At 44.5% G+C, this 26,587-nt stretch overlaps 1 protein-coding gene across 1 annotated transcript; it reads right to left on the bottom strand.

Annotated features, from left to right (window-relative positions):
- Positions 1 to 1,798: 1,798 nt before the first annotated feature.
- Positions 1,799 to 26,587, bottom strand: eif3ea (eukaryotic translation initiation factor 3, subunit E, a). Its single transcript, XM_034529176.1, has 13 exons — positions 26,468 to 26,587; positions 24,410 to 24,527; positions 24,045 to 24,162; positions 22,173 to 22,215; positions 21,169 to 21,273; positions 16,089 to 16,214; positions 15,675 to 15,799; positions 12,750 to 12,876; positions 11,950 to 12,051; positions 8,568 to 8,677; positions 3,624 to 3,726; positions 3,045 to 3,179; positions 1,799 to 1,993 (listed from the first exon to the last, which is right to left on the bottom strand). The coding sequence occupies exons 1-13, from the start codon at positions 26,555 to 26,557 to the stop codon at positions 1,958 to 1,960; spliced, it is 1,338 nt and encodes a 445-aa protein (XP_034385067.1). The 5' UTR covers positions 26,558 to 26,587; the 3' UTR covers positions 1,799 to 1,957.

The raw sequence follows: 26,587 nt of genomic DNA, 5'->3' as shown, positions 1-26,587 counted from the left end.
TCCCTGCCAGACCGACCTTTGTCCTTTGTTTATTATTTATCCAGAGCGGTGACAGACACTGCGGTCCGCAGGGCTGTTAGCCGCAGGCGGTGCCTCTGGTTTGGACTCGCCTCTAAAACAACACCGGGGAGTGCACGGTTAAGGTGAACGTGATCATTTAGGCCTAGGGCACTTTTATTTTCATGATGTGTATTGGAGAAGGGGGCCGGTAAACCAATCACTTTATTCTCTCTCTCACTCTCTCCATCCATCCATCCCTCCTCTCCTCTCCTCTTCTTTCCTTCCACTCGTTGCAGTTGCACATAAGTGGGGGTGACGTCAGCATTCGGATGGTCTGGCTCGGAGCCCTCGGTGCCATAACGGCAATGAGGGCGCGCTGCTCTGCACCCTGTCCCGTCAGGGACCCGGACCCGGATGGTCTTCGGCGTGGGTTTTCCTGTCACAGCTGACGAGGTTTAAACCAAAAGAAAGGAAAAAAGAAAAGAAAAGTTCCAGGCCACAGTGGTCTTGCATCTCGAAAATGTCGATGGGAGGAAGAGCGTGTGGCAAACTGGGGAAAGTTCATGTTATACTTAGCAGCGTTCCACGTTTGCGGCTCCAAAATGGAACGAGACATACAAAAAAAAAAAAATTCAATGTCCAGAAATACTTTAACATGACATTCACAAACAAAGCTGACACATTACAGCTCACGCACACACTTTTATTGTCTCCATGGGATCTCTCTAAAAAGGCCAATTTAGTCACAAAAACATGGACATTTAAACATCTAAAAAGCTCCCGAGTGAATCTCCATCTGTTGAAGATCATGCGATATGGTCAAAGAGCTCCAGAAAAATAATATGAAATGGACGTTTTGCCAATTACTGCATGGGTGATCTAGAATTCTAAATCTAATAATTAATAACACATCCAAACGTCCATGTTGTGGTCGCCGATTGGTCAAACACTCACAACAACATTCACGGTTTATCGGTAAATACTCAGCAGCAGCGAGACGGAACCACGGTTTGTCTTCTTCATGAAACATCACTCTACTTATATATTAATTTAGACGTTGCACTGCCGACTCCCGGTGTTCCCATTCTGAACTTAAACTTGGAGTAGTAATTTACTATAGCTATGAGTAATGTTAAGAGATTTACTTTTCTTAATTGAGAAGTGTTAATATTCCCGGAACGGGCACAGTTCTCGTACTTTGGCCACGAGTACCGAGTTACCTCGCAGCCTCTCTAGAGCAACGTTTCCTCCTCTGAACGGTGTCATCTGTGTGTTCAAGAGTCGGGTCTCGCTTCATTAAGTGACGGGACACAGACTTTGGGATTTGCCCAATAAAAACAGGTGTGTTTCTACATAAAACCCTCAATTTATACATCAGAAGAAAGACATAAAAAAAAAAAGGCAAGTGGAGGTATGAAAGCCTGTTTGTGAGCAATTGTGACAAAAGAAGGAGTCACGGAGCAGCAGAGGGCCGTCGTGTCCGTCTGGTCCTTTACGGCTCCCTCATGTCCTCCGATGGGTCAGGGCCACTTGCAGAGTGACCGCTGGGTTCTGCACATCACCTCCTTTTGCCCCCCCCCCCCCGCTTTCCAGCTGACTGCCAGCCATGGTGAAGCCAACCACTAGAAACACTATAAAAACCAACAGACTAAACAGCCATTCAACATCACTGCGCGTGCACACACACAGCCGGTCTTGCTCGGTGACTCAACCCGCCTTTTAAAACTTTGAGTATCACCGATACAGGAAAGTTGGGCCGCTTGAACCTCGAGCCCTCCAGAAATAAGACAATGAAAAATGGTTTTGTTGGTCACTTTTATTGAACTGGTGATGACAAAGTGCAAAAACGGCACTGTGCTAACTTTGAGATACAAGTGTGTGGAGAGAGAGAGAAGAAAAAAGAAAAAAGCAGAAGCTGTAACTCGATGACTGGGATGGATCCGTCTTCGTCGTGTGGCTAAAATCCAGTCTCCTGGCCGGCCCAGTTCGGTGTCTGCAAAGTAAAAAACTAAATTAGACCATTTGTAGCTCGGAGGCCGATCAAAACTCCATCAACGTGCACATGCAAGCAGTTAAGCGCTGACGGTTTTTTTTTTGCTGTGAGGGTTGACAGGGACCGCCGGCCCAGATGGTAGGCAGTAAATGTTCACTATATGTAAGTGATTTGTATCCTTGAGGACAGCAGGATGTAATGGCGCTCTGAGAGCCGTTTGCAACCTCTTTTGTTTAATTACAAAATCTCCTTAATGAGGGGGGCCCTTACTCTTTTATTTTTAAGCAGGACAGGGGGATGGCAGCACTCCTCTCGTAGATTTGCAAACAATAGGAGCAATAATTGAGCACATCAAAAGATGGCCACTCGAGAGCAGCACAGTTTGTTTTTTTTAAAAAGGGAGAAAAAAAAGAAAACTGGTAACATTTAAGATGTCTGTTGCAACTCTCCGTGGCCTTGGTGCCGTCAGGCCCATCAATCTGATTTTGATGGAGGCACACAGAAGGGTGTGTGTGTGTGTGTCGCAGCTCCTGGTCGGAGTGTGTGCACAATTTCGACATTCTGTGTAGTTGCAGTGCTTAAAGTCTACATACCACAAAGGAATTACACACAACATCAGAAACACACTTATGGGATGACGGGACCCGACCAGACATCTGCAGCAGGTCCTAAGTGCAGGGAACTCACAGGGAAGTGATGTTCACCGAAAGCCAGCGTGAGGGTCCGCCTTATTTACATTGCTGGGCTGAGTCACAGAGCTCAGGCATCATTTTACGGTTGTTTGGACTCTACCTTGTCATTAGGCCTTTGAAGGGCATTCGAGGGATGAAAGCATCGGCTCTGTTAAACTTGCTCTTACTGGCTGATTTCGTGTAAAGAGAGCTTTTTGTTGATGGTTGTTCATCAACATTCCTGAGCCTTGTTCTTTTGAGCTGAACCTTTTGAGACACTTTGAACCGCCCCGGGTCTCAGGTTTGACCCTCAAGCGGTCTGATCAGCTGACGGGCGGGTTTGTGTGCATTCTTGGTGGTGCAGCGTGCGCTTTACTCGCCTCGTTCTTGGTGCTCTGGGCCTGCTTTTTCTCAATGTTCATGGCCAACATTTGGCTGCGGAACGAGAGGCTCTTGGTCTTCTCAATCACCTGCTGGTAAGGCGATATGGCGTTGTTCCCCATCACCACATGGCCCTAGAGGGACAAAAACAAACAACCAATGTCATTCAGTCTCGCATACCATCCTACAAAAGCCAACCAGAAGCTGCTTCGATCCCATTCGCATCTACTGTTGGGCACATGGAGGTCATTCCACTGGGCTGTGATTTGCTGATTACAGAGGACTGTTGTGACGTCTATGCCAAAACATGCCGGTTCAACACAGCTTCACAAAGGGGACCAACAAGGGTGAGATATGATGGTTACAAAGGCTTTACGGGGCACCTTCCAATTACAAAATCAGTACATAAATAATGCCTCCACATCCTTCTGAAGTCACACAGGACGAGCATCTTAAAAAGAAAGAAAGAAAAGGGGGTTGCCACCCCCCTCTCTCTTTGCAAAGGGCTGCTTAAAACACTTTGATTAATTAGTTAAGTGCCGAGGCAACTGATTGAGGAAGAAGACGGCAGGTCTCACCAGTTTGGAGTCTATCTTTGCGTCCAGCCTGGCGTTGCGGATAAGATTGACGATCCATCTCTCGGCGTCCTCGGGGGTCATGTTCAGTTTGTCTGCCAGCATGCTGTTGAGGAAACAGAGAGACGTGAAGCTATAACCTGGGCATGAGGCAACAGAAGGGGTAGGGAGGCCCGTACTCGGGGCAAACTGGCCACAGAAATGAAGAGAACACCCAAGGATGTGGACCCTGACTTCGGGCTCAGTTGATGTGGCATTGGGACTCTGGTACCATACGATGACCCCATAATGAATGAATCATTCCCAGACCCCAACCCTTCACCACCGTCACTGCGGTGTCAAATTTGTGACCAATTTAGCAAATCAAAAACCTAAAGTCTGCATTGACCCTGCATTAAAACCATCCTTTACAGATTCCACTGAATTGTCTCATTTCCATGCTCGTAGCACAGCTCCACGCAATGCATTATGGTTTATGACCAACTCTTCAGCCTCAGCTGTACTAGCCAATGTTAGCATGCTAACACGCCAAACTAAGACATAAGCATGTTAGCATGCATTCAGCCCGAGCCAAGAAGAGCAGTTAGTTTATATTAAATAAACTAAGTGTTGATGCATGTAGAAAATATGTCATCGCACCAAATAACTCTCAGGCAAGTGCTCCCCTGCTTCATGATGGATGGCCATTATGTGCAAAGTGACTCGGCATTATTTTTCATCCGACCGTGCTAATAAACGGCCTACATATTGTGTAAAATAAAAAAAAGGTGTACGACATGAAACCCACGGCGAAAACACTTCTAATGGTCCTCGACTAATGGACGCCTGATTTACAGACTTGGAAGAATAACTCAATTAGAGGTGCTGGGACTACCCCGCGCCGTGAGCCACTGTAGCTACTTGTCCTTTGCGTTTGTTTTTTGGCGTCTCAGAGCGGGGCACATCGGCCACACCGTGACCATCATCCCTTGAACATGAGCGGCAGGTTGGAGCGCGCTGTGTGACAGTGGAGGGAGGGGCGGTATGAGGGCGGCTGGCATTCTTTGATCCAAAAGCTTTTCCCCAGTGCAGCTGGCTTCCCTTGTGGCTTTCAAAATAACTAGACCCCCGCTCGATACCCCCCATCCCCACACGCTTCCTGCCCCCCTTCCTTTCGTCTGACCCCCACCACCCTCCACGCCTACAGCATTTCATATAAGGGCCCCAATAAATACGACTCCAACCCCGTGTGCACTGCCCACATTCACTACAGCAACCATACGTCTCATCTCAAAAGCCTGAGACCCCTCCCCTGAAACCCCCATTACACACACACATATACTTAATGAAATACTGTAGCTACCACATTTGTCCTTGTGAATGCGAATAGGAGTTATAAGGCCTTTAATAACCGTTTACTCTGTTAACTATCACATCGCCACGGCCCTGCAAACACAGATCCCAACACCAGCAACACTGGGTTTAACTGTCGCTCTCAGAGTCAGACTTATTTCAGACATTCTGGTGGGAAGTATCCTTTGGGATTTTTTTACCTCAAGGGCACACAAAGGCTGCCACTTTCGAACCCACGAATGTTGGTGAAATGGTGGCAAAGCCGCACACAGAAGGGAAATTAAATGACGTCAGTTGTCTGGATGAGGCATTAAAAGCATAAACAACAAATAAAGCATTCCCTCGGCATAACGAGCCAAGCAGGGGTTGGGTCTGCAACACTTTTACCACAGCCAAGTGATGGAGGAGGAGGAGGTGGATGACGGAGACAGAAAAGCACCAGTTGTGAGTTGATTCATGTGCGACCCGGCAGCCCAGGGGAGGGAAAAGGATACAGAGACTGATCAACCCGTCACTCACACCGACAAAACTACTAACGCAGCCTCGCCGGACAACTGATTACACGTCGGGTCGTCAGAACCCGGGGAAAACGATGCTTGACAATGAAATTGCTCCTCCGGATCATTACAGGGAGCCTAAGAAGTTTGGAAAAGTGAGAGCTGTCTGATGACGCAGGTTTAGGTTGTGATGGATAACACATGCCTGGGATCATAGAAGACACACCATTAACACAGATTTTAGACTGCAGGCCTAAAGGCTGCTAATGGAGAGTAAACGGCACATCTACAAATGGTTATATTGATCTATAAAAGATGATGCTATCAAAAATCACTATATCCTGCGCTATTATTATGTCCAAACCTGTATCTTGCTCTTCAATGGTGTAAAAACTACTAAAACAATCGTCAACGCTCACTGACATAACAACCAGCACTTATTTACTGAACAATCAAGTAACCTCGAGGCAAATATGAATGAAATTTGTTATTGGTTCCCATTTTACCCGTGTGATTAAGTGATTGCTGCAACCGGGTACTGGGTGTTTTGTTTGGCAATTCAGTAAAGTGGGGGCGCATGTCAGTCAAGTCCAGGTCAGATATGATGATCAAAAACAAACACGATCTGGTTTCCTCACCGATGGGGGAGGGTTGAGCTAACCCCCAACCCCTCTGAACGCATAACACGGGATCACAGAGTGCCCCCAAAAGGCCCAGGGCCTCGGCCCGTACAGGCCAAAGCCCTCTAATTTAATTTATAAAAAGGAAAGTCTGGCAATGTTTTCCGCCCAGGAAGGACATTTGTATATCAGAGGAGGGGTCTCATTGTCTCGCTGAGAGGTGTACGCCAGCGACCCCTTCTTAAACCTTTGGGTGAAGGGGAGAGGAAAAAAAAGAGAGGGAGTAGAGACTGGGGTCAGACTTATGAAACCCACAATATTGACATCCTTTGGCCCTTAGGCCAAGCAGACAGCCTCCACGACTGGTTTTATTTTACACAACCCTGATCCTGATCCTCGGGGGAGGGGGGGATCACTTTCATTTCGACCCCTCACTCACTCAGGCTCCTGAGCTTTCGACTTCAGGCTCAGGGACTCCTTCGGGTCTCAACCTCACACTTGGAAGAGAGAGAGAGGGGTCGGGCGTTGGGGGTCTTGCTCCGTTAGAGGAGGATCCTTCTCAAAAGAAGCCCCCTTATTAACAGGGCTGGCCTCAAATGAATGCGTTGTTAAACGCTAACATATGAGGGTAAATATGAATTTGAAGAAACATCGCCTTTGTCTTGGGGTTCAAATTGATTTTTCGGGGGAAACCGACATGATCGTGTGGTCTTTTTTAAAGACTCAATTGTGAGGTGGAAAGATCCTCAGTGTCGCATCCAAATACACGAGACACCGCTTCCAACTGCCAGCGGGCGGTTGTGTACAAATATAATCTGGCGATGACTCCGGGAAACGAAAAAGAACTGCGCAAATGATCATGTGTCTAAAGCGTTTATTAAAAATGTCAACGGACAAGTGTGCATTTGAGGTCAGAGCAGGGTCTCGCCTCTGAAAGGCTCATGGAACAAACATGGAAAGAGTAAGGAATTAAACCCTGTAAAATCAAACAGGGACATCAAATTGAAAACACACACTGAAAGGTCTAGACAAAAGGATGTGTGTGTGTGTGTGTGTGTGTGCGCAATTACAAGCACATTCTGAATCAGTTCTACTGCCTACAGTACATTATACATAAGCCTTTATTGCATAAAATAACTCAATTACGCCAACTTCTGGTCTACTTTTGTGTCCTAAGCCGTGGGCAAAAGACGAGCTAAATATCTGTGAAACCATCACGGCCAACGGCTATAAAAATGTCCTCATTAAAAACAGCCATCAACTTCATTTGGAGTCCACGCTTGGGGTGAGAGGGCTTCTGGGTAGAGGACTAATGACTTGGAATTCGGTTGTCTTTCAAAATAGACAGCGCTCTGTCCATTGTCATAACGCCACGGAAAATGTAAAACAAAAGCCCCTGAAACTGCCCCGAAATGTGTGTTCCCGCTTTAGAAACCTCAACAAACAAGGTGAAAAGTAGAACAATCACCGTTTGACTTCCTCTTTCAGTGTTACCACTAACCTTTGTGGTCCTTAACAAGTAAATGGATCCAATTGCAGTAACTCTGCCAAGAAGAACCCGGACTCCTAATCAATTCCAGACAATCTGCAACTGGAGATTTCGACAGGGCCTGATCATGTTCCATGGTTCAACCTTGACTACAGACCTCCACGGCTCTATGCAACAGTCAATGCCATCATTTTCGTGTCAACATAAGTAATTCATTCCCTCTCCTCCAAGGAACATTGTGCGTTTGTGGGCCGCATTTGGAAATGCAGACCTTCATTCAAACCTTGCACGGTCTCCGTCAATATAGCCTCCGAGAGCAGAGGTGAACACTGTGAATAACGTACGCGGGATCTCGTGTGCCTAGGATGCAAAGATGGGGTTTAATCGCAGTGTCGGGTGAATGCTCCGTCGTTATCTTTGTCGCACTCTAAAATGAATGTAAAAAAACAGCTAACTCCTATAAACTCTTAATTGCGGTCAATTATTATCTTTCTGCCCCAATGCTCACTATAATTAGCATCGACTAAATTTCTTGGTTTTGGGAAAGCGTCCAAGGTCAATTTTGTTTTAATGGAACTAAACTGTTTTTTGAACTAGGAGTCAATAGAGATCTCTTCCTGGGAGAAAGAGGTCCATGAATTGGCCTTGGACAGGTGGTCCTAGAAGTTGAGGGCGCAGAGCAACCTGTCGAGACCTGGAAGCAGTTAAACCTACTAAAAGCTTAATCCTCAAGATGTGTGGGGTCAGTGTTGGCTGTGTGAAGACGGGGGCAATAAACACTTATCTGTACAGAAAAGATTCCACTTCTCACACAGCCCGTGGTCTTACTTCCTGTTTACAGAGTGCTCACGATGTCTCGTGATAGCACATAGGACTTCCTGTTCGTCTTGAGGGATGTGCGTTTGAGTCCTGCGCTGCAACATGGGTCGGAAAACCGAGAGCGCCGCGTGGCGTCCCCTAAAACCACGAGTTTAACTTCACTTTATTCGCATTGCCCAGCGGGACTAACCTGATGCTGATGCACTGGTGAATTCGGCAGAAGGTCTCAAAGATGAAGAGGCGGGCATTCTCGATGAAGTCCTCCAGGCAAGCAACCAGGAAGAAGTCATTCACAAGAACCTAGGAGACAGAGAGCATGTTGCATAAGAGCAGTGTGAAGACTACGCAGAGTTAATTTCAGCCCGTTTACAGGGTCGGCCTCAAAGTCTGTGTTACAGCATTTGAAGGTTTGAGTGAGGCCAAACAGTTAATAAGTCTCCGACTCATTTGGACAATCAAGCTGGGCCCTTCACATGGAACGACAACGGAGAGTCATGAGTGTGGCATCGCAAGTTCCAATCAGTCCGTCTCTCGGCTGATTGGAAAAAAAAAAAATCTATATCCATCCATTAGCCAAGACCAAATACAAGACCTTTTTTGATAAAAACGTGGGGGTAAACAGAGGAAGGAGGACCATACGGGCTACATTTTACATTATTAAAATTCTATCGAGTTCCCTGTGCAATGGCAGTAATCCCCGGGCCCCCGCAGGGTGCTTAAAATCAAAAACTTTTTGAAATCCTACAACCAGCCCATGAGACGGTGCAGGAAGAACAGAGCCTACCACAGAGATGACCACATTGTCTGTGACTTATCAACAGTCATCTGGTCTGGCGGTAGCGTCAACCCCGCCAGGTCCCTGACTCGAGGCGGCCAACAACCGTAGCGCCACCAGTCCAAAGAAACTCACAGATGAGAGCAAGTCTTTTCAGCCGTCGGCACGCTGCATCACCTGTGGCTTGTTACAGTGAGAAATACGGCCGCGCTTAAGACGCTTTGACACCATATGGCCAATTCATCTACTGTAACTGCTCGTGACCCAGCTGTGCCCCCCCGCCCCCCGAGGTACGGCTGTGCGAAATGCTTCCCATTTCTCACCGCATTCCAACTCTCCTTTGAGCGCCATTTCACATCGCGGACCTCCATCTTCAAAAAGTCCTCCCAAAATGTACAGCTTTGTTTGCTCAAGCTCAGAAAGCTGCTTTCTGCCCAGAGTTCTGCTTGAATAGACCCCAACTACATGGCGCTATCGGACGATGCTCATTTCAGCTACGACAACACTTATCTAAGGCTGATAAACTTTGAACAGTTAAGTGCCCTAATTGCTGTCATCTGGGATTCAGACCACAGAGCTTAAACAAATTCTGAGATGGGGCTTGAGGAGCCCTTTTATGCCCAATCTGAGGGCCTGACTATAGGTAGACCTATACTTTTCATTCCTTGACATGCAAGCGTTTAACATCTGACAGTGATTCTAGATTCGAGTGGGAAAGACAAGATTGAAAATAACCCTGTGCAGTCCAATTTAAACCAAGCTAAACCCATTTTGAGAGCACTTGGCTCAAACCATTACACAGGGTACACTGAACCAAAAACAGCAGAGCAGAAAACAATACCCATATCTTGCTTTTACAGCAATCAGTTAATAGACGGTTGCCACTCTTCTCAATGGCTCAGAATTGATGGATTACAAATGCTCATCAAGACGGGAGCCCATCCCAACGGGGTATCCGTTTACCTCAAATCACTCCACAGTCTGTGAAACCTCCCTTTAACTCGGAAATAATGCTTTTTTTTCTTCTTTCTTTTTTTTTTAAAGGCGTGCGTGTGAATTTCTGCAGAGGAAAAAGAAAAAAAAGATCTGCATTGCTGGCTTCAAACAAGACCATTTGGGGGGAAATGTTTGCAGACCATCACAGGTAATGCATTAAAAGGTGCCGGTTAACTTTTTGGAACCACCCACCTCGCTAGACCTGCCTGTGAACTGAAGGAGGTCAATAAAGGGCTTTTTGTGCCTACTGGACATGCTCCGACGTGTTAACAGGCACCTGGTGTAACGTGGGCTCGGACCGAAGAGCTAGTTTGGTTTTGAGCAACTGTTTAAACCACAGTAAACAGAGCCCAATGAGACGAGGTCAGGACCAACCCAGAGAGTTCCTAACAGGTGTTTAACAAGGTTGGTGAATGAGGGCGCATGTCATGTTTGAGCTGAAATTGGATACAACTCCTAATATTGTTGATAATACATGTCGTCATTTGGTGAAAGGCCCCCCCAGAGGCCTTTGCACAGCAAGTCTTATTTGTTGTTGTTGAGGGTATAGCTAAAGAAAAAAAAACAAAATCATCAGTCCTCATTTGTTATGAGGTCGTTATAATCTAACTCTAAAAAAAATAAAGTTAAAACGAAACAGAACCGCCAGTAAACCGCTGACATGATTTATACATATTTTCTCCCGGAGGAGCAGTCATTTGATCGGGCCAGATGTTTTTCATTTTGAAGGTTTGTCGTCGGGAGGCGGAAGATGAAAAATGGGCCAAATAACCCAGAGTTTTGCCTTTCATTACAGTATGTATGCAGAGAATGAAACACGTGATCAAGTTATGAAAATACACATATAGGACAACACCATTTAGGACACCTGCTCTCTAACTGGTTACTGTTCACGGGATGCGTCCCCAGAATCGGACCAGTCTGTCATAATAGAGTCTGCTGGACTAATGCTACACATCATTCATCATTATGTTGCACATTCTTCTTCTAAACCCACGTACTGCAAGTGATGCTTGTTTCTAAAGCAAACTAGTACAACGTAGCCAGTGGATGCTCTCTCTATGGAGAATATCAGCACTTTTTTTTAATTAAAAGATCCGAGATTGGGAACATTTCTATTCATAGTTAACAGCGCTTAGAGCGCTAACAGTTCAAACAATGGCGAAATCGCCAATATCGGTTTGTGGCTATTTTAATGCTCTGAGTGTTAAACACAGCTTCTTTTAATTCATTTGCACATTTACTTCCTCATTTTAGGTCCCAGTAACGTATCAAATCACATTGATCAGCTTAGTAGTGAATATACAAAAGGACTTTTACAGTTTACTCATTCTATTCCCACATCAAGAACTACTAGTTACATCCAGCCATTACAAACCAAAATTGAAATAAATGCTCTAAATGGAAGGGCTATGACAGATCTACGTCTTAAAACGAAGAGACTTCTGCTTATAAAGCTTTTACTGTTAACTACTAGCCAGTCAATTACAGGCCATAGTTCAAATCTGACTGCAGCCTGAGTCATGCAGTGTCAAAGACGACCTCTCTGTCTGATACAATGCGCAGACTGTCACGGTTCTGTCTGAATTGGACCCACGTCCAGCAGATAGAAACACTGTGCGATCGGGGAGAAGGTCAGACGGAGATCACATGAGTACTAACGATGTTTACTACCACACTGTGCGAAGGTTCGGGGGTGTGACCTGAAATAAACGTTTTGTCACGAAGAGGCACAAACCGGTTCGGGAACAAAAAGGTCAACATTAATTTTTGCCGAGGGTTAACTGAAGCGGTTACTCACCGATTCGCACTCCCTGAGTTTCTTCTGAGCACTGTCGAAGTCAAAGTTCACGTAGAGACACTCCACAAACTCTGTGATTGGATCTTTGTAGGTGTAAGATTCCTGGGGAAATAAATAAATCAGGATATAATCAAATCAAACGGCAAGCCAAAATATATCAATAGGATTATGAATCACAGCTGCTTTGCCTTACGTTTTTTAAATATTACGTCAGCGTTTCACTATATTACGATGAATAGAATAAAACCGACATAAATGTCAGAAAATGTAAATGTTTCTTCTTTTTTTTTTGCCATTAAGTAGAATAATATCAGCAAAACGGGGAGAAAAAAATAATTAGAAATCCTAGGTTGTTTTCTGATGGTGACAATAATGATCATGTAGTCAAAATAACAACCTGCAGGGCACAATAGTTAAATAAACATAACACTTTACAAGGGCTTGAGTGAAAGCACATTCTGAACTCTGAGACCCAACCTGACCTAAAGGCCACAGAGCAGAGAGCACTGGGCACATGTTTTAGTGATTACTACCAACAACCTACCGAGACAGTGCTAAGATCTCTGAAGTAGCTACCTGTCATTTGGACTACACATTGACCAGAAGTAATGAGTTCAAGGCTTTCCCAGCTTGCACCTAAACCCATACGCACGCCCTGAGCTTAAAAGGAAGTGTTAGCAAAGCTATTGGGTTACATGGTCAGTTACTCATCCTCCAAAGCCTGTGTGGCCTTTACGCATTGACCTGATAACTGTGTGTAACCAAGGGTTTGAATACGAAAAAGAAAAAAGCTGCGGTACCTGCTGAATGACCTTCACCAAATCCTTCAGGACCTGCCGACGCTTACGGACATCCTTGTTTGTGATGATCGCTGTGGTTAGGTAACGCAAGATGTGTGGGCACATCGTCTGGATGGCATTGAGGTATCTGGAACGAGGAAGGATAAAGATGATCATTTATCATTTATCGGACTGATGTCGGCAAAGACTTGATCTTTACAAGGACACATAATATAACACTTCGGCTGCCCATCGGGCACTTGGCATTTAGAACAGAGGCAAAGCCACAGAGACAGGACCCTAACAGGACCCTCACTCCTGGACGTGGGTCCCAGCATTAAGCCATCTCTGTCATTAGTGTCCTATGAGAGCGAGGTGGAAGAGGAAACCCTGGCAAGAAGATATAGATCAGTGAGCAGGGACCTGCCCAGTAGCTGAAACCCAATCCATCAGGGACTGACGTTTCAACCACAGGTCAACTGGCTGAGGGGCTGAACACAAGACGGGACGCCGTTACAGGCCGATTCTAATCCCACGCCAACCCTGGAAACAGAGTTCTGTAAAAACAACGCGTACGGTCTACTTGCTCCCACGCAAACACACACCACTTTACTTGTCAAGATGGCAATCAATCGACAGCCTGTGTAACCAAAACTCCTTATTGGTTTCTCAATGTCCATCTCTGAACTTCACCCTGCGCTCAAACCCAAATTGACTAAAATTCTATCTGAAAATAGGAAGTGGGGTGGGCCCCTTTGGGTCTGCAACAGCTAAAGCCAGAGGAACACGTGGTGTTCAGAGGAAGCGCAAAGTCAACAGTTTAATTAGCTGGAACAATTAAAGGGACAGGGGACCTGTGGCAGTAGTGATGTTGAGTCTAAAAACAGCAGCGGGCATCGCCATTCTGGTTTTAGGAGGGCTCTAGCCCACCCTTTGTAGTTGCTCGACTCCCGGGGAAGACCGCAACTCTCTGCACTGTGTTCCTGATTAACTTACACCTACTCACTCTTCGGGGGGGGGGGGGGCCTCCAATAGCAAGCAATCTTGCATGAGTCACCGTACCATATCTGGTGGAGGGGGAGCATTCACCCCACTCCACTTTGGAGACTTCATCTTTTATTGTATTAATTTGGAAGCAACAAGCATTGCTGCTCTAGATGAGGATGCTGCTGGAGGCATGCAGCCAAGAAATCAAGTTCGAGTTCAAATTTCCTCTGTTCGGGGGGGGGGGGGGGACTGTGGGAGAACACAGTAGAGGGGACACGCTAACGAGGTCCCGTTTCACGGGTAGTCTGGAAAAGAAAAATCACGTAGAAAAGATAGAACGGGGTGAAATAGACGATCAAGTGACTCGTGATGTATTACCGCGGTAGCATTTGCCCAGTGTGCACCTGTGTCATACTTAGTTACCGCTCACCGTTTCCCCCCTGAAGCCAGTGTGGTCTGTCAATAGTACACAAACACAGCTTTGGACCAACATCTGCTGACTGCAGGGGTAAGGGAGGTCAAATGTGGAGCCGAAGGCCAGCCACTGGTCACCGACTTCCGCCAAAGGAAGTACTGACCGTCAAAGGATGGGAAACAAGAGCCAAGCCTCAGTGGGGAAAACATGAGGTTTCTCCACTGTGAAACTGCAAAGCACACAAAACTACCTCAGTTTGTACACACAGATGGCTGGGTGAGCTTTTCAGGAGTAATTATTGGGGAGGCCTCCTTAATCATTCACAATAAAATTAAAAACCAAGTAAAGTCCGGGGGAAACTAGACATTTGAGTGTGCTGTGTTGTGGTCGCCTGTCATACCGTCTGTGGAGGCCAATCATCTGTACAATTATACAAGCCTGCAATCAGAGGGAGGGGGAGGGGTGGGCAACGACATCAAAATAGTCGGTGTGCAAATTTTAACGTAGCGTATAAAGTTTCCGATCTGCGATACACATGGCCTCGTTTTCAACTCGAGTAAACAGACCACACGAAAACACACACACTTCTGAAACCACTTTAAAAATACCAGCAGGGTTCAAGAAGAAGCCCACCACCCAAAAAATTGGTTATTAAAGCAAATGGTTTTCTCCAAAGCAAGTTAATGTTACACAATCACCTTTTCTCCAAATCCTCTTAAGCTCCGGAATTACCTTTAAGCTACAATAGCACTTTCAATAGAATCTACTTAAAAATGGACCCATGGAACAAAACAAAACTTTTAAATAGCAAAACCACTGACATCCTGGAAATATCTAAAACATCTGGTAATGGTAATGGACCTGTACTTGTATAGTGCTTTTCTAGTCTACCGACCACTCAAAGCGCTGTAACACTACATGACATCATTCACCCATTCACACCCTGATGGGAGGAGCCACCATGAATGAGCCACCTGTCCATCAAAATTCACACACATTCACAGCTATAGGAGCATGTTTGGGGTTAATTCTTCCCAGCACACAGATTCTTGCTTGTTAATACAGGTGATTTTTATGTTCAAAATAAGCTTTGAAAGTTTGGTTCAGCCGGATTCTCTGGATCCTCCCTGACCTTGACAAAAGAAGACCTCAAGGTCTATTGTGTACTCTGACGCTCAGTCCCCAACGCTCAAAGCTGTGGCAGCAGTTGCCGTTCACAGAATTAAAAAAAAAAATACTCGCTAGATGTAGCCCCAGGTTGCACCTCCACACCTCCACACACACACACACACACACACACACACACAGTGACTCTTCTGCGTATGTTTGAGTTAAAACTGGTTTGCAGCTATGCCTTTTATTGTACCTTAACGGGTCAACAGACACAAGGTTCAACCCAACTACAGAACGTTGGCCTTCCTGTTGCCCTTGTTTTGTGGAAATCGATCTTATCTTTACGACTTCTTCCTGGTATTCTTGTCAATGTTTCGCAACTTCCTGGACGTAAAAGCAAGAAACTAAATAATTCTATAAAAGTTACTTACTGAGGCTGGTACAGAAAGAGCTCAATGATATTGTCTCTGCCCTTGGGGTGGTTGAAGAAGACAAAGAGGGACCAGTGAATGAGCCATGTTCTCTGCTGCAGAGCCTGGAGAGGGGAGGTGACAGACTGGACAAAGAAAGAAACACGGGCAGGAGAGACGAAAGGGAGGAAGGTGGAAAGAGAGATCGGGTAAGATTCAAGTGCTGCGGCCTAAATGGACAATAATCATCAAACATTCAACCACTTTATACTCGAAATCCAAGTTCTTAAGTAGTCAGACGAGAGTGTGTGTGTGTGTGTGTGTGTGAGGACTAAGATGCCACGGCAGAGCACTACTGAAAGAGAAATGTCAATATGAGAGTCCGTGTAAGGGAATCTAAATGTGGTATCAAATTCAGAGAAGTGGGGCATTTACGTTGTTATCGATAGTCTCTCTCAGGCGGGTGAGGTCCTCCATGGCAGCCTCCCAGTTCTGCATCAGGATCTCAGAGGCCAGTTTGCCCCAAAGAGAGTTCAGGGCATTCCTGTCTGTAGACGGGACCTTGGGAACAGACACGGTGAACCGTTAAAGCCTGACGCACACAACACTATAACATGCAAAACAACAGTTTCTTCCTTACACGGCTTGGCAGACATACACAGTGAGACGGGGCCATTACTTGCTCGGCTTTAGTGGCCTCTTGTCTTACTTGTACTGGTTGAATGGATTAAATGATGTCCTCCTCGGGGAATGGACTCGACAGAAAGAGACAGGGCTCATGAAGGACCGTTTAGCTTTGAATAAAACCAAATTTGGTGCACTTTTAGATAGTAAAACCACTGCATTGCAGTTGACCGTACAGTTAAGCAAAAGGCATATTTGGAGCATGTGCGTCTTTATTTATGTCTGACTAGCTTGCTCAAACAAGTGAAGTTTACTTGAGGTTATTAGATGGCCTTTTTACAGCAAGCATTACGGATCCATAAAGTTGGGACACACACAAGAGATTCAAAGAAATTGACCCAGCAGAGGGCTAGATACCCCGGCCTGTAGTCACTATACCATGAAATAGCAGTGTAGTACAAAGAAAAGGGTTTATATCACAACTAAAATCATAAAACTAATATATCGATCCATCTACGTTCCACACCTAAACAATCCAACATCAATTAAATGAAAAATGAGCGACCGCCAACCTGAAAGAATAACAACCAATTTGATGGGTGGGGCAGACACACCTAGCAACACACACAGGGGTGGCAGGAAACTCCCCACGAGACCCAGAACACATTCCTCGTGATATGGTTTTGGTTACTGCACGTTGCTGGCTCGCGAGACAATTATACAGGCTGTACAAGGATTCAAATAAAACTACATCATCCACGCCAAAGGGCAAAGGTCGACACCACACCATCGGCCTGCTCGACGAGGACACATGGAGAGAGGGCAGACTCAATGATCACGCTGGAGCAGGAGACTGAAGAACCTTAAGTTCATGTCAAGCTTCTTGTGATGGGCTTTGGTCAAGTTATATTTTGTTTATCTCATGAAAGAAAACAATATTCAATTAATCCATGCACGATTAATATAACCAACTGCAGCTTTAGTGGCGAGACTGAAAACCCAAGAACGAAAAGCAACCAGGGTGGTTGTCAGGCACTTAAACAGGACTATACATTAAAAACGTGACATTTGCTTTGGTAATTATTTTTAATCCACGTCAGTCTTCCCCATCCATCTCCCTCAGTAACTCTGGACAACTCTTGTCATTATCACAAGGTAAATTAGGCTGAAATATGAACCGACGCTAACAAGACACATCTTTGTGAGGATAATCACTCGCAAAAATGTCGCAGGCTACCGTTTCTGATTTCCAGAACAGACAAAAAACAAACAAAACAAAACAAAAAAGAAAAAGAAAAAAGAACCGGGTAATGAAGCACAGGTTGAGAATGCCTCTGAAGCTCAGCGAGGCAATCACTCTGTAAGGACACTGGACTACACCCCGGGGCTCGTGGGAAACTCTGCGCCACAGTAGTTCACGATAACACCAAACACCAGACGCAGTGACATGAGTCAAGCAGGAAGTCAGGGTGGGTGTCTGCCGAGCGGCCAGAGAAACCGAGATCCTAACCACACACCCCCGCCCGTCGCCGGACAGCCGCTGAAGTGGACTGTGAGACACGGCAGACGTACGCAAGTAGAGGAAACACTGAAGAGAAGAAAAAAGAAAAAAAAAGGAGCAGGTTTCCGCAGGAACCCCACAAATTGGTGAAGATTATTCGGATATTACTTGACAAATATCAGTTAATCTCTGATAACATGTCAACGAGCTGCTATAATGAGACGGCGGCAAGGCTGGAAAAGCGTCCTGCAGTATTTCCCCCGAAAGGAGAACACAGTGAAGGTGCTGTGTCCATCTCCAGTACAGCAGCAGAGTGACTGAGCACAAACCCACAATTAGAGTCCATTATGAATTTGTTTTTAAGCGTTGAAGTCCCAAGAAAGATCAGCATTGTAGCAGCGAGAGGAAAGAAAATCGCTCCACTGCCAGTATGAAAAAGGTCAGAGTTTCATCTGTTGAAAGTGTTGTTTGTTTTTTCCCCCGTCTCTTGGAAGTCCCTGTCTGCTACGTTTGGCTGACCTTCAGGTCATAATGGCAACATTCCCCCCACACACACACACACACACGCGTTTTTCCAGCAGTTACCTTAAGTTTCCACGGGTTTGGGAAATGGGCACATTTTCGCTGACTGACCAGCAACAATAAATTGACTGTGCTGGGGATCCGTCGGGATACTTAATCTTTATTCTTAACATCCAATCCCTGCATTAAGTGATGATATGAATAAGTTGCTCTTTTCGAGCTAGGCCACACTGTAACTAGACCTGAGGCATGGATTTTGCAAGGCTGGCTTCCTTCGTTTAATTGACTGGGTTTCCCACGTTAACCGACTTTATGGAGCTTCACCTCTCCCTTACGGGGGAGGGAGAGAAAGACAAGGGGCCTGTGAGGATGGGAGGTCCACAAAACACAGAAAGGCTGGGGAGGGGGGAGAGCGGCACACAGACTCTCACTAATGGAATCCATTTCTACCTTTTCCGCGTCTAAAAAGGCTCTTGCATTGTCAAGAGTAAGCTACAGATATCCAGTTACAGAGCTTGATCTGCTTGGAACTCAAAATGAGGAGTGTAACAATTTTAGGGGTAAAAATAAGAGAAAAAAAGAAAAATCAGTGGAACAACATACCTCAATTAGAGCAATTTTGGTTTATTTAGACTGAGTTGCAAAGCCATAAACAACTGTTGTTGGAACAGTGGGACATATCCGTTCCAAGCTTTTGAAGACTTCTCTTAATGCTTTCTTTTCGTTAGGGAGTGGAAGTGGAAAGCTCGGGTGAATTACCCGTCATCTTGTCTCCGATGTTACTCTTCCTTCTGCGGATTTGAGCAGATCAGTGAAAGAACCCATCAAATGAAGTGCCCAACTGCTTTGGGTTAAGAGGGTTGTTTGTAGCAAAAAGCGGGTTCATCATCACTCAGAGGCCACTGCCAAGTCTTCCCAGCACAGTGAACCTGCACGACTGGCCAGAGCGACTGACATCCGAAAGACAGGAGGCGACGCAGTGCAGTATCAAATGCCAATTAGAACGGGAACAAACAGACGGTCTTAATGTCTTTCACTGTAATGAACAGACAAAATGTTGATCTTATTCTTGCCCATTCTTTCAGGCTGGTTTTGGCACGAGTCCCTGCTTTACCGCAAAGCTCAATGCCGAACCAAAGACAAACAAAAAGCAGGAGAACAAGTGAGTGACACTTGGAAACCCACCGACTACACAGGCTGGTTCCGCGAGTCATTGTGGGATGTTCATTTGGGTTTAACTTCCTAACACTTGATGCAAGAAAACGCCGAAAGAGTCAAAAGAGAGCTGAAGTTCTGCTGGAAATGTGGTGTTATTACAACTGGAACAATAATCTAACTCAACAGAGGGGGGTTGGATGTCCTACGTGTGACCTTGAAGGCAGCTTCAGTGTAGGCAACAACTGAAGCCAGCAAGGCGCTGCTGCTTGCATAGCTAATGATGTAACCACCTTGGATACAGACCTCATAGCTGCTGTATAGTTCACGGCCCTTGGTAGGTAACCAGTTCAGAACTCGGTTGAGACAGTTGATGTGTGAAAAGTCCAGGTGCTCGATTTCTCGCCCTCAATTCCAGGTTCCATTGGCGAGGACAAAAAAAAAAATGTTCTCCAACTCTGGACAATGTCCAGAGAATCAGGTTTGTGATGGAAAAACGGCGCCGTCGCGCAACACGAACCACCAAATCTCTTGCTGTTCAATTTCAGCGTTTCTAACCAAAACCAGATATTTTTTCTTGACATGTCCGCAACTCCTTTCCACTTCACTGAGAATGCTGATTACTGCAAGGATGCCGCTACCACTATACCTCTTCTTTTGTAATGAAAGAAAAGCATGGCACAGAAGATAAAGCTTCACAGTTAAATCTTCACTCAAATTTAACGATTTCAAATAGAAACACCTGAAAAAATTAGGTTTGCAAATTTCAAACAATTAAAACGCCACATTATTTTAATGAGACTGTGGCAAAACTCTTTTAAAACCAACGCCACTGTAAGGTTTTTCAGTCTTCAAGCCTGTCCACTGCCTAGTTCATCTTTCCCTCAAAAGGCCAGAACCCAGGCAACAAGTCTTTGTTGATAGAGAAAGTAGGGACTGTGCATGTGCACTGACAAGAATACTGGTCATACTCTGAACTATAATTATCTTCTTTTGCATTAGATACATTGGCATTTTTTTTGTGTTTTAAAAACATCCATCTACCTTTGGATTGGGTAACATTTTTAATTCAGGCCTAATAAAAAGACATGGCGCTGTGCGGCGCCTCCCTGAAACAGCTTGCAAAATGCGTGCACCCTCTCGATGCTAACAAACAGAGGCCTTGCATAACTTAAACACACCATAAGCTCAGAAGTCGTGACTAGGGACTCTCTGGCCACAGCACTCAAATCAATAAGCTGTCTACTGAAGCCCGCTGCGTGAGCAGACTACAGACAGATTATGCAGTCCGGTCCACCACTGATCACTTGGCCCAGTAAAAGATCCTACTCAAGTCTTAGAGCAGCATCCCCCCGCCCTCTCCCCCTAATACAAAAGACGTGCGGGGAATTGAACAGGCACTGACGTAAGCTTTTCATATTCAATTATTTCTAAGTGTTCTTTTCCTCTCCTACGCAAGCATTGGCCTTATGAGGAATTAAAGCATTCTGGCAAACATAATGTGATGTTCAGTTTGAATATGTCAGAGAGATGCCTTACGCCAGTATATAAATGGGGACAATACATCAGCACAGACACCCTGTTAAGTGAGGTACGGCGTGCATTTATCAGCAAACATCAGCATTAAAGGTTAACTGGTGTTGGACGACGATGGCACTGGAAAAAAAAAAAAATATATATATTTATATATATATATTTTTTTTTTTAACTTACCAAGACGCGGAAGAAGTACAGGTATTCTGCAGCTCCGGAGTAGTTTCCGCACTCATACTGGAACTTGGCATATCTGTACAGCGTGTCCAAGTACTCCTGACGGAACTGCAAAAAAAAAAAAGGAATAAGAGTATCAATATCACAAACAGAGAAAATGTGAATCGCTGTCAGGCCGAGTCAAAACAATACATATTTTGGAATCAAACATTGTGCTTGCTCTGTAATTTCATGCAGCTGTGGCGCCTAAGGAAATCCCCGTATTGTGTCATATATGTTGGTGTTTCAGGGCCAGAGTGAGTCATTAAATGGTACTTCTTAAACATCTGGGCTGCATCGGATATATTGAACGTCAGTTGCACAGCTAATTATTATTATTTTATTTCATTTCATATTTATTTTTAGCAGTGACATAATTCCCCCCCCCCCGACCTGCCGAAATCAGAACGATACATCTTGCAATCCGTTCAAGCCTGCTGGTCTTCCTATATTTAACCGGCCCTCCTGCTGTTCAGCATCTCACGGCAGTCTGCACTGACGTCAGGCCATTCACTAAGATCCGGTAGAACCGTGACGGGCAGAGTGGGTGCTCTGGGCCAACCCAAGCCTTTCCCACAGCACGCTGGTTGGCCCTGCGCCTGGGCTGCGTGGAGGTGCACTGAGGACAGCAGGGCAGGTCAGCGGGATACCGGAGTGGGAGGGGACCGACGGAGGGGAGGGTGAGGAGCCAAACATCACGGTAAATATAGAACCTCCGGCATTCTTGCGGCTCCATCCACGAGTCCCGAGCGTTTATTCTTACCGAGCCACCACAGAATGTAAATGTCCGCGGAATTTGTGCAAGCCATACAAACCCCCAAAATGAGTTAAGGGTTTTGGGAAGTAACTCTGCATTTCCCCGCTCGGCCGGCCCCTCCCACGTCGCCCCTAAAACAACCATGGGTTCACACAAGAGCCATGGGAAATGCAGCGAAGAAGTGAGATGTCAGCAAATCAGGCCAACTTACGTTGTGCTTCTCCGCCAAGTAGTCAAAGAGCATTCGTCCATCTCTGCGAAAGAAAAAAAGAAAAAGACAGTTAGTGTAGTTAGAGGCCATTTAACTTGAGTCGTCGTTTGGCTGACATCCTGCTGTTCAGAGTTCAAATTCAGGTATATTTTTCCACTTCTATTCGAAGTCAACAGCCGTACATGAATCAAGACCACTTTTTAAACTGTATTGTTGGCTGTTTACTATGTTTGGTTTGACTACTACTAATCTATCCAAGACATGTCAAACAAATTATGTCTGGAGAAGAAAGTGAAGACACATTTCTCAGCACTCAGCTTTTGAGTCTCCATGGCTTTGTCAACATGAAGGTATGCGTTGGCTCTTCTAAACTGTAGTATCACCTGTAACCCAAAATATTGCCATTTATGTAGACAACAATGGACTCCAACCGTTGTGTGTTCCTAGAGTACGTTCACTTCTATAGTGGGAATGTGCATTTACTGCCACGTCTGACATCTCATTGAGGCCGAGGAAGTCTTCAGCAGAGGCCGTGTTGAAAACATGTTATATTTTTGCTTTGCACTTGTTATGAGATTTAGATAAGTCAGCTGCTGAGCTGTCCGACAAGTGGCAACTGTTCATGGAAAAGCCTGCACAGCATTACCGCCACCTTCTGCACCGGAAAAAAAGTCAAGGAGCCGTCGGCAGCACGTCAACTCAGAAAACCCCAAAAAGTGTTTTTCATTGCTTTAACAAGTCCAAACAAATGAGAACACGCATCGTAGCTCACCCCATAGTGATCAGAATCCACAGTGTGTCTTATAAAGACAGACTGTTCATAGACATGGTACTAACATGATTTATTATAATAGCTGGGCTTGGTTTCGGGCTTCAGCAGTTGTCCAAATAAAGCCTGGTAAGGCGTACAAGCCTATTAGCTAACTGTTCAATAAAAGTACTTAGACCATTAGGTTCTATTACCCAGTAAAATGCTTTGTGGATCTGCGCGTATAAACCCAAACGGACAAGGCATTGGGACTTGAAAATTAAACCAATTCCTCATTTCCAGCACTGGATGATCCTCTAATGCAGAAATAATGTGAAAAACAAGCAACTGAATCGAGCATAATTTAGGTCATATTGATGGAATAAAACTTTTGCATGTCTGTTGGCTTGAGACAATTCTTCATTTACCCCAGATGAGTTTCCTATTGTTTTATAAATTCAATGGTTTGAAAAAAAGAACAAAAAAGATAAACAACTCTGAGACATATGAGCCCCCTCCTCTGTACTTCAGTCTGACAGCAACCTAACGATGGCACAGACATGTGCTAAAGTCAACGATGCCATCATGAGGCTTTAAATCTCACTGAACGGATCCTACAAAGCTGTGTCTTAAATAAACAAATGTCTGCAGACCAACTAAAACAATACAGTACAAACTGAAGAGATGAAAATGGAAAATGCTTTTCATTAACTGTACACGCTCTCGCCAAGGAACAAAAAAAAGGAGAGGATGAAGACCGAATGTGACCAAACTATTTGAATCACCGCGGACGACAAAACAGCCGTAATAAAAGTTAACCACAACATCTTGCGTCTGTTACTTTTTACGCCCGCATTCGCTGACTTCCCTCGCAAAAGCCCCAAGACGGCGTAATACATTTTTTATTCAAAACGTAGTTCCATGGACTCCACAGAATCCTCCTTTGACGCTGCTGTGCCGTCTACCGTTTCAAAATAACAGTTTTTTATTAATCCCAGACCAGAAATACATTTCACGACCTACCTGGGGCTAATCGTGCCTCTAATAAAACTTTATTTGAGGATAATGATTAAATTGAGAGAAATTACACTACTTTCTATTTAAGCACAGGAAACAGGCTTTACCTGGTGGACTGCATCTGCCTTGTGGTCTCTGGGTCCTCAAACATTTTCACAATGGGCTCCGTCTCGGACTGCAGCTGCTTCAGCTGGGCCACGACCTCTGTCCTCTTCTCCTTGAGAGCTGACACAGGGAGGAAAAAAAGACATTAGCTACAGCAACATGTACACTGGTGTACTGCTACTCCAAGCACTGAAAACACTATGAAAGTTTACTGCTAAATAAATGCGGAATAGAGTCAGTGGCGTAGTACAGAGCCTCTTTACGATTTTCATCGAGCAACATTAAGATCTTCCTTGGTTTTATATGTCGGTTATTTCTAGAAAAAGGGGTATGAGGGAGTGTGTATCCACCAGGCGTCAGCACTTACTAATGGGAATATCCTTCTCAGAGTAAAGGCTTCTGTACACGTCCATGGCAAAGTCCACCATGTTTGTGTCACTGAGGAGGTCCAGTTTTCCATGAAGCAGCTCCTGCTCATTGTAGATCTAAGTTACAGGGACAATGACAGAAAACAAGAGATGAGCGTGGAGTTTTCGTACAATATCGTTATCTAACTGGGAGGTGAGGAAGTTACAAAGAACCACCCAGAAAAACAGGGGTGGAGAGTGACGAAGTCTGGGCAAAAGCATATATATATATATATATATATATATATATATATATATATATATATATATATATATATATATATATATATATATATATATATATATATATATATATATATATATATATATATATATATATATATATATATATTTAAAACATGTATTTGATGAAGTCATATAAAAGAAATACACAATCACAACATCTATATTGATAATATGCTCATAGTAACTCAAATTTCTCAGAAGATTAGATTATTTTACACCAAAGTTATGAATTGAATGAGAAAAAGTCACTTTCATCCATCAAGAATTTAGATAACCTAAATAGTTATACATGTAAACTATTTTTTTATTGAATGACCAGAAACATGCTATATTGTGATATATATGATTAGAGATATGAAAACAGTCAAGACAGAGGTCGTTGGCCATATCGCCCAGTAGCGACTCCTTTTTATAAGGAGCTGCAACTGTTTTTTTCTCCAATAGTATTTATTTTTATATTCACCAAATGTTCCATCTATTCCTAGGGCAGTAAATCCCCTAGGGTGTTTACTGGATTGGGTTTCAGATACAGGCCACAATAGTTAGGCTAGATCTTCTTTAAACCTTCATGTAGATTAAAAAGAAAAAAGTAAAATAATTGCATTAAACAGAAATGTCTTAATTAGAGATTATCAATATGCAAATTCAAGTACATTGGCCTAACCACGTTGCACAGCAACACTTATACTAAAAAGAGCTTGAGTCAAACCAAGGACTTGACTGGGACTTGCATGAAATGACAATTAATATTGTTGTCCTGTACACATAAAAAAAAATTAAAACCATGAGGTTACTTGTGCTTTGAATAATTTAATGTGAAATGTTTTTATTACTTGAACGTTACTTGAGTAAAGTGTGGACAGGCAATGCTACATCAACAAACGTTGAAGGCCCAATCGTTACAGTCGAGTGATGCAGCTGTAGCTAGCTGGCGTGGTTATTAGCTTAGCAATTCAAACACACGTTAAAGGTTAGCTAGCTGTTAGCTCGGCACGCTATACGTGACTTTAAAGTGAACATGGCGGGTGCCTGCTGGCCCAAATAGTTGTTCACATCGTTACATATCTTCCAACTGTTAAGCAACACGTCACGACAGTAAACTAAATGTTATTTTATTATTGCAAAGGACATTTTTTTCCCAGCTTCCATTGGTTAGCATAGCCCGTGATAGCCCACGTAAGACGGTTTCATTTCCTAGTATAGAAGCTACTGGGCGGCAACTGGGCTGAGTGCGAACATCTCCGAGAGCACTCTGGTTGTACCATTGCAACCATAGGCGGTGTTTAACCTCGCTACTGCTACGAGTTTAGCTGAGGCGCTCTACAACAATCACCGGAGTCTAAAACAGCGCGTGGCCACAGTAAAGTTGGTCCAAATTAAAAGCATGGCTTCCGATTGTATATTTTCAATATAAAACTCAAGTGTGGTAATAACATCATTATACAATATAACTCGTTGTGATTATTTCGTAATATCAAACTGTGTTTTCACTGAATGCGTTGATCTAAGCGCTGACACGTTGCTATGCAATTTATGTTGCCCTGCTCTCATCAAGTTTCCCATTCATTTTGTGAAAAGTATCATCGTGCTTTTATTTCGAAGGCAAGGAGCTACATAGCCGGATGTGCTTTGGTTGACCGCGTGCGCTTTACACAGCTAGAGAAAAATGTGATCAACGCACACTGCTTTTAAAACCGGTAGAAAGCCGTTTAGAGATTTTGGAAACGACGAAAAAATGTAACGAAATGTTTACATGTTTATATATTGCATACCTCTTTGACAGACAGGAACTCCAACAGCGGGAAAACGAGATGACGGTCTAAAAAGTGAGCAATTTTGGTGGTGAGGTCGTATTCCGCCATCTTTGCTCCGGGGAAAGGAAACCGGAAGTG

This window comes from Cyclopterus lumpus, chromosome 25 (assembly GCF_009769545.1).
Source record: "Cyclopterus lumpus isolate fCycLum1 chromosome 25, fCycLum1.pri, whole genome shotgun sequence".
Classification (NCBI taxonomy): domain Eukaryota; kingdom Metazoa; phylum Chordata; class Actinopteri; order Perciformes; family Cyclopteridae; genus Cyclopterus; species Cyclopterus lumpus.
This window is presented reverse-complemented; position numbering and strand designations above follow the sequence as displayed.

Excerpts from the sequence above, each read along its gene's own strand:
- eif3ea (XM_034529176.1), bottom strand. The coding sequence starts at position 26,557 with ATGGCGGAATACGACCTCACCACCAAAATTGCTCACTTTTTAGACCGT. Across the intron at positions 24,163-24,409 it reads TGAGAAGGATATTCCCATTA|CTCTCAAGGAGAAGAGGACA; the intron begins GTAAGTGCTGAC and ends TCCCTGTGTCAG. Across the intron at positions 16,215-21,168 it reads TGTACTTCTTCCGCGTCTTG|GTCCCGTCTACAGACAGGAA; the intron begins GTAAGTTAAAAA and ends TCTGTTCCCAAG.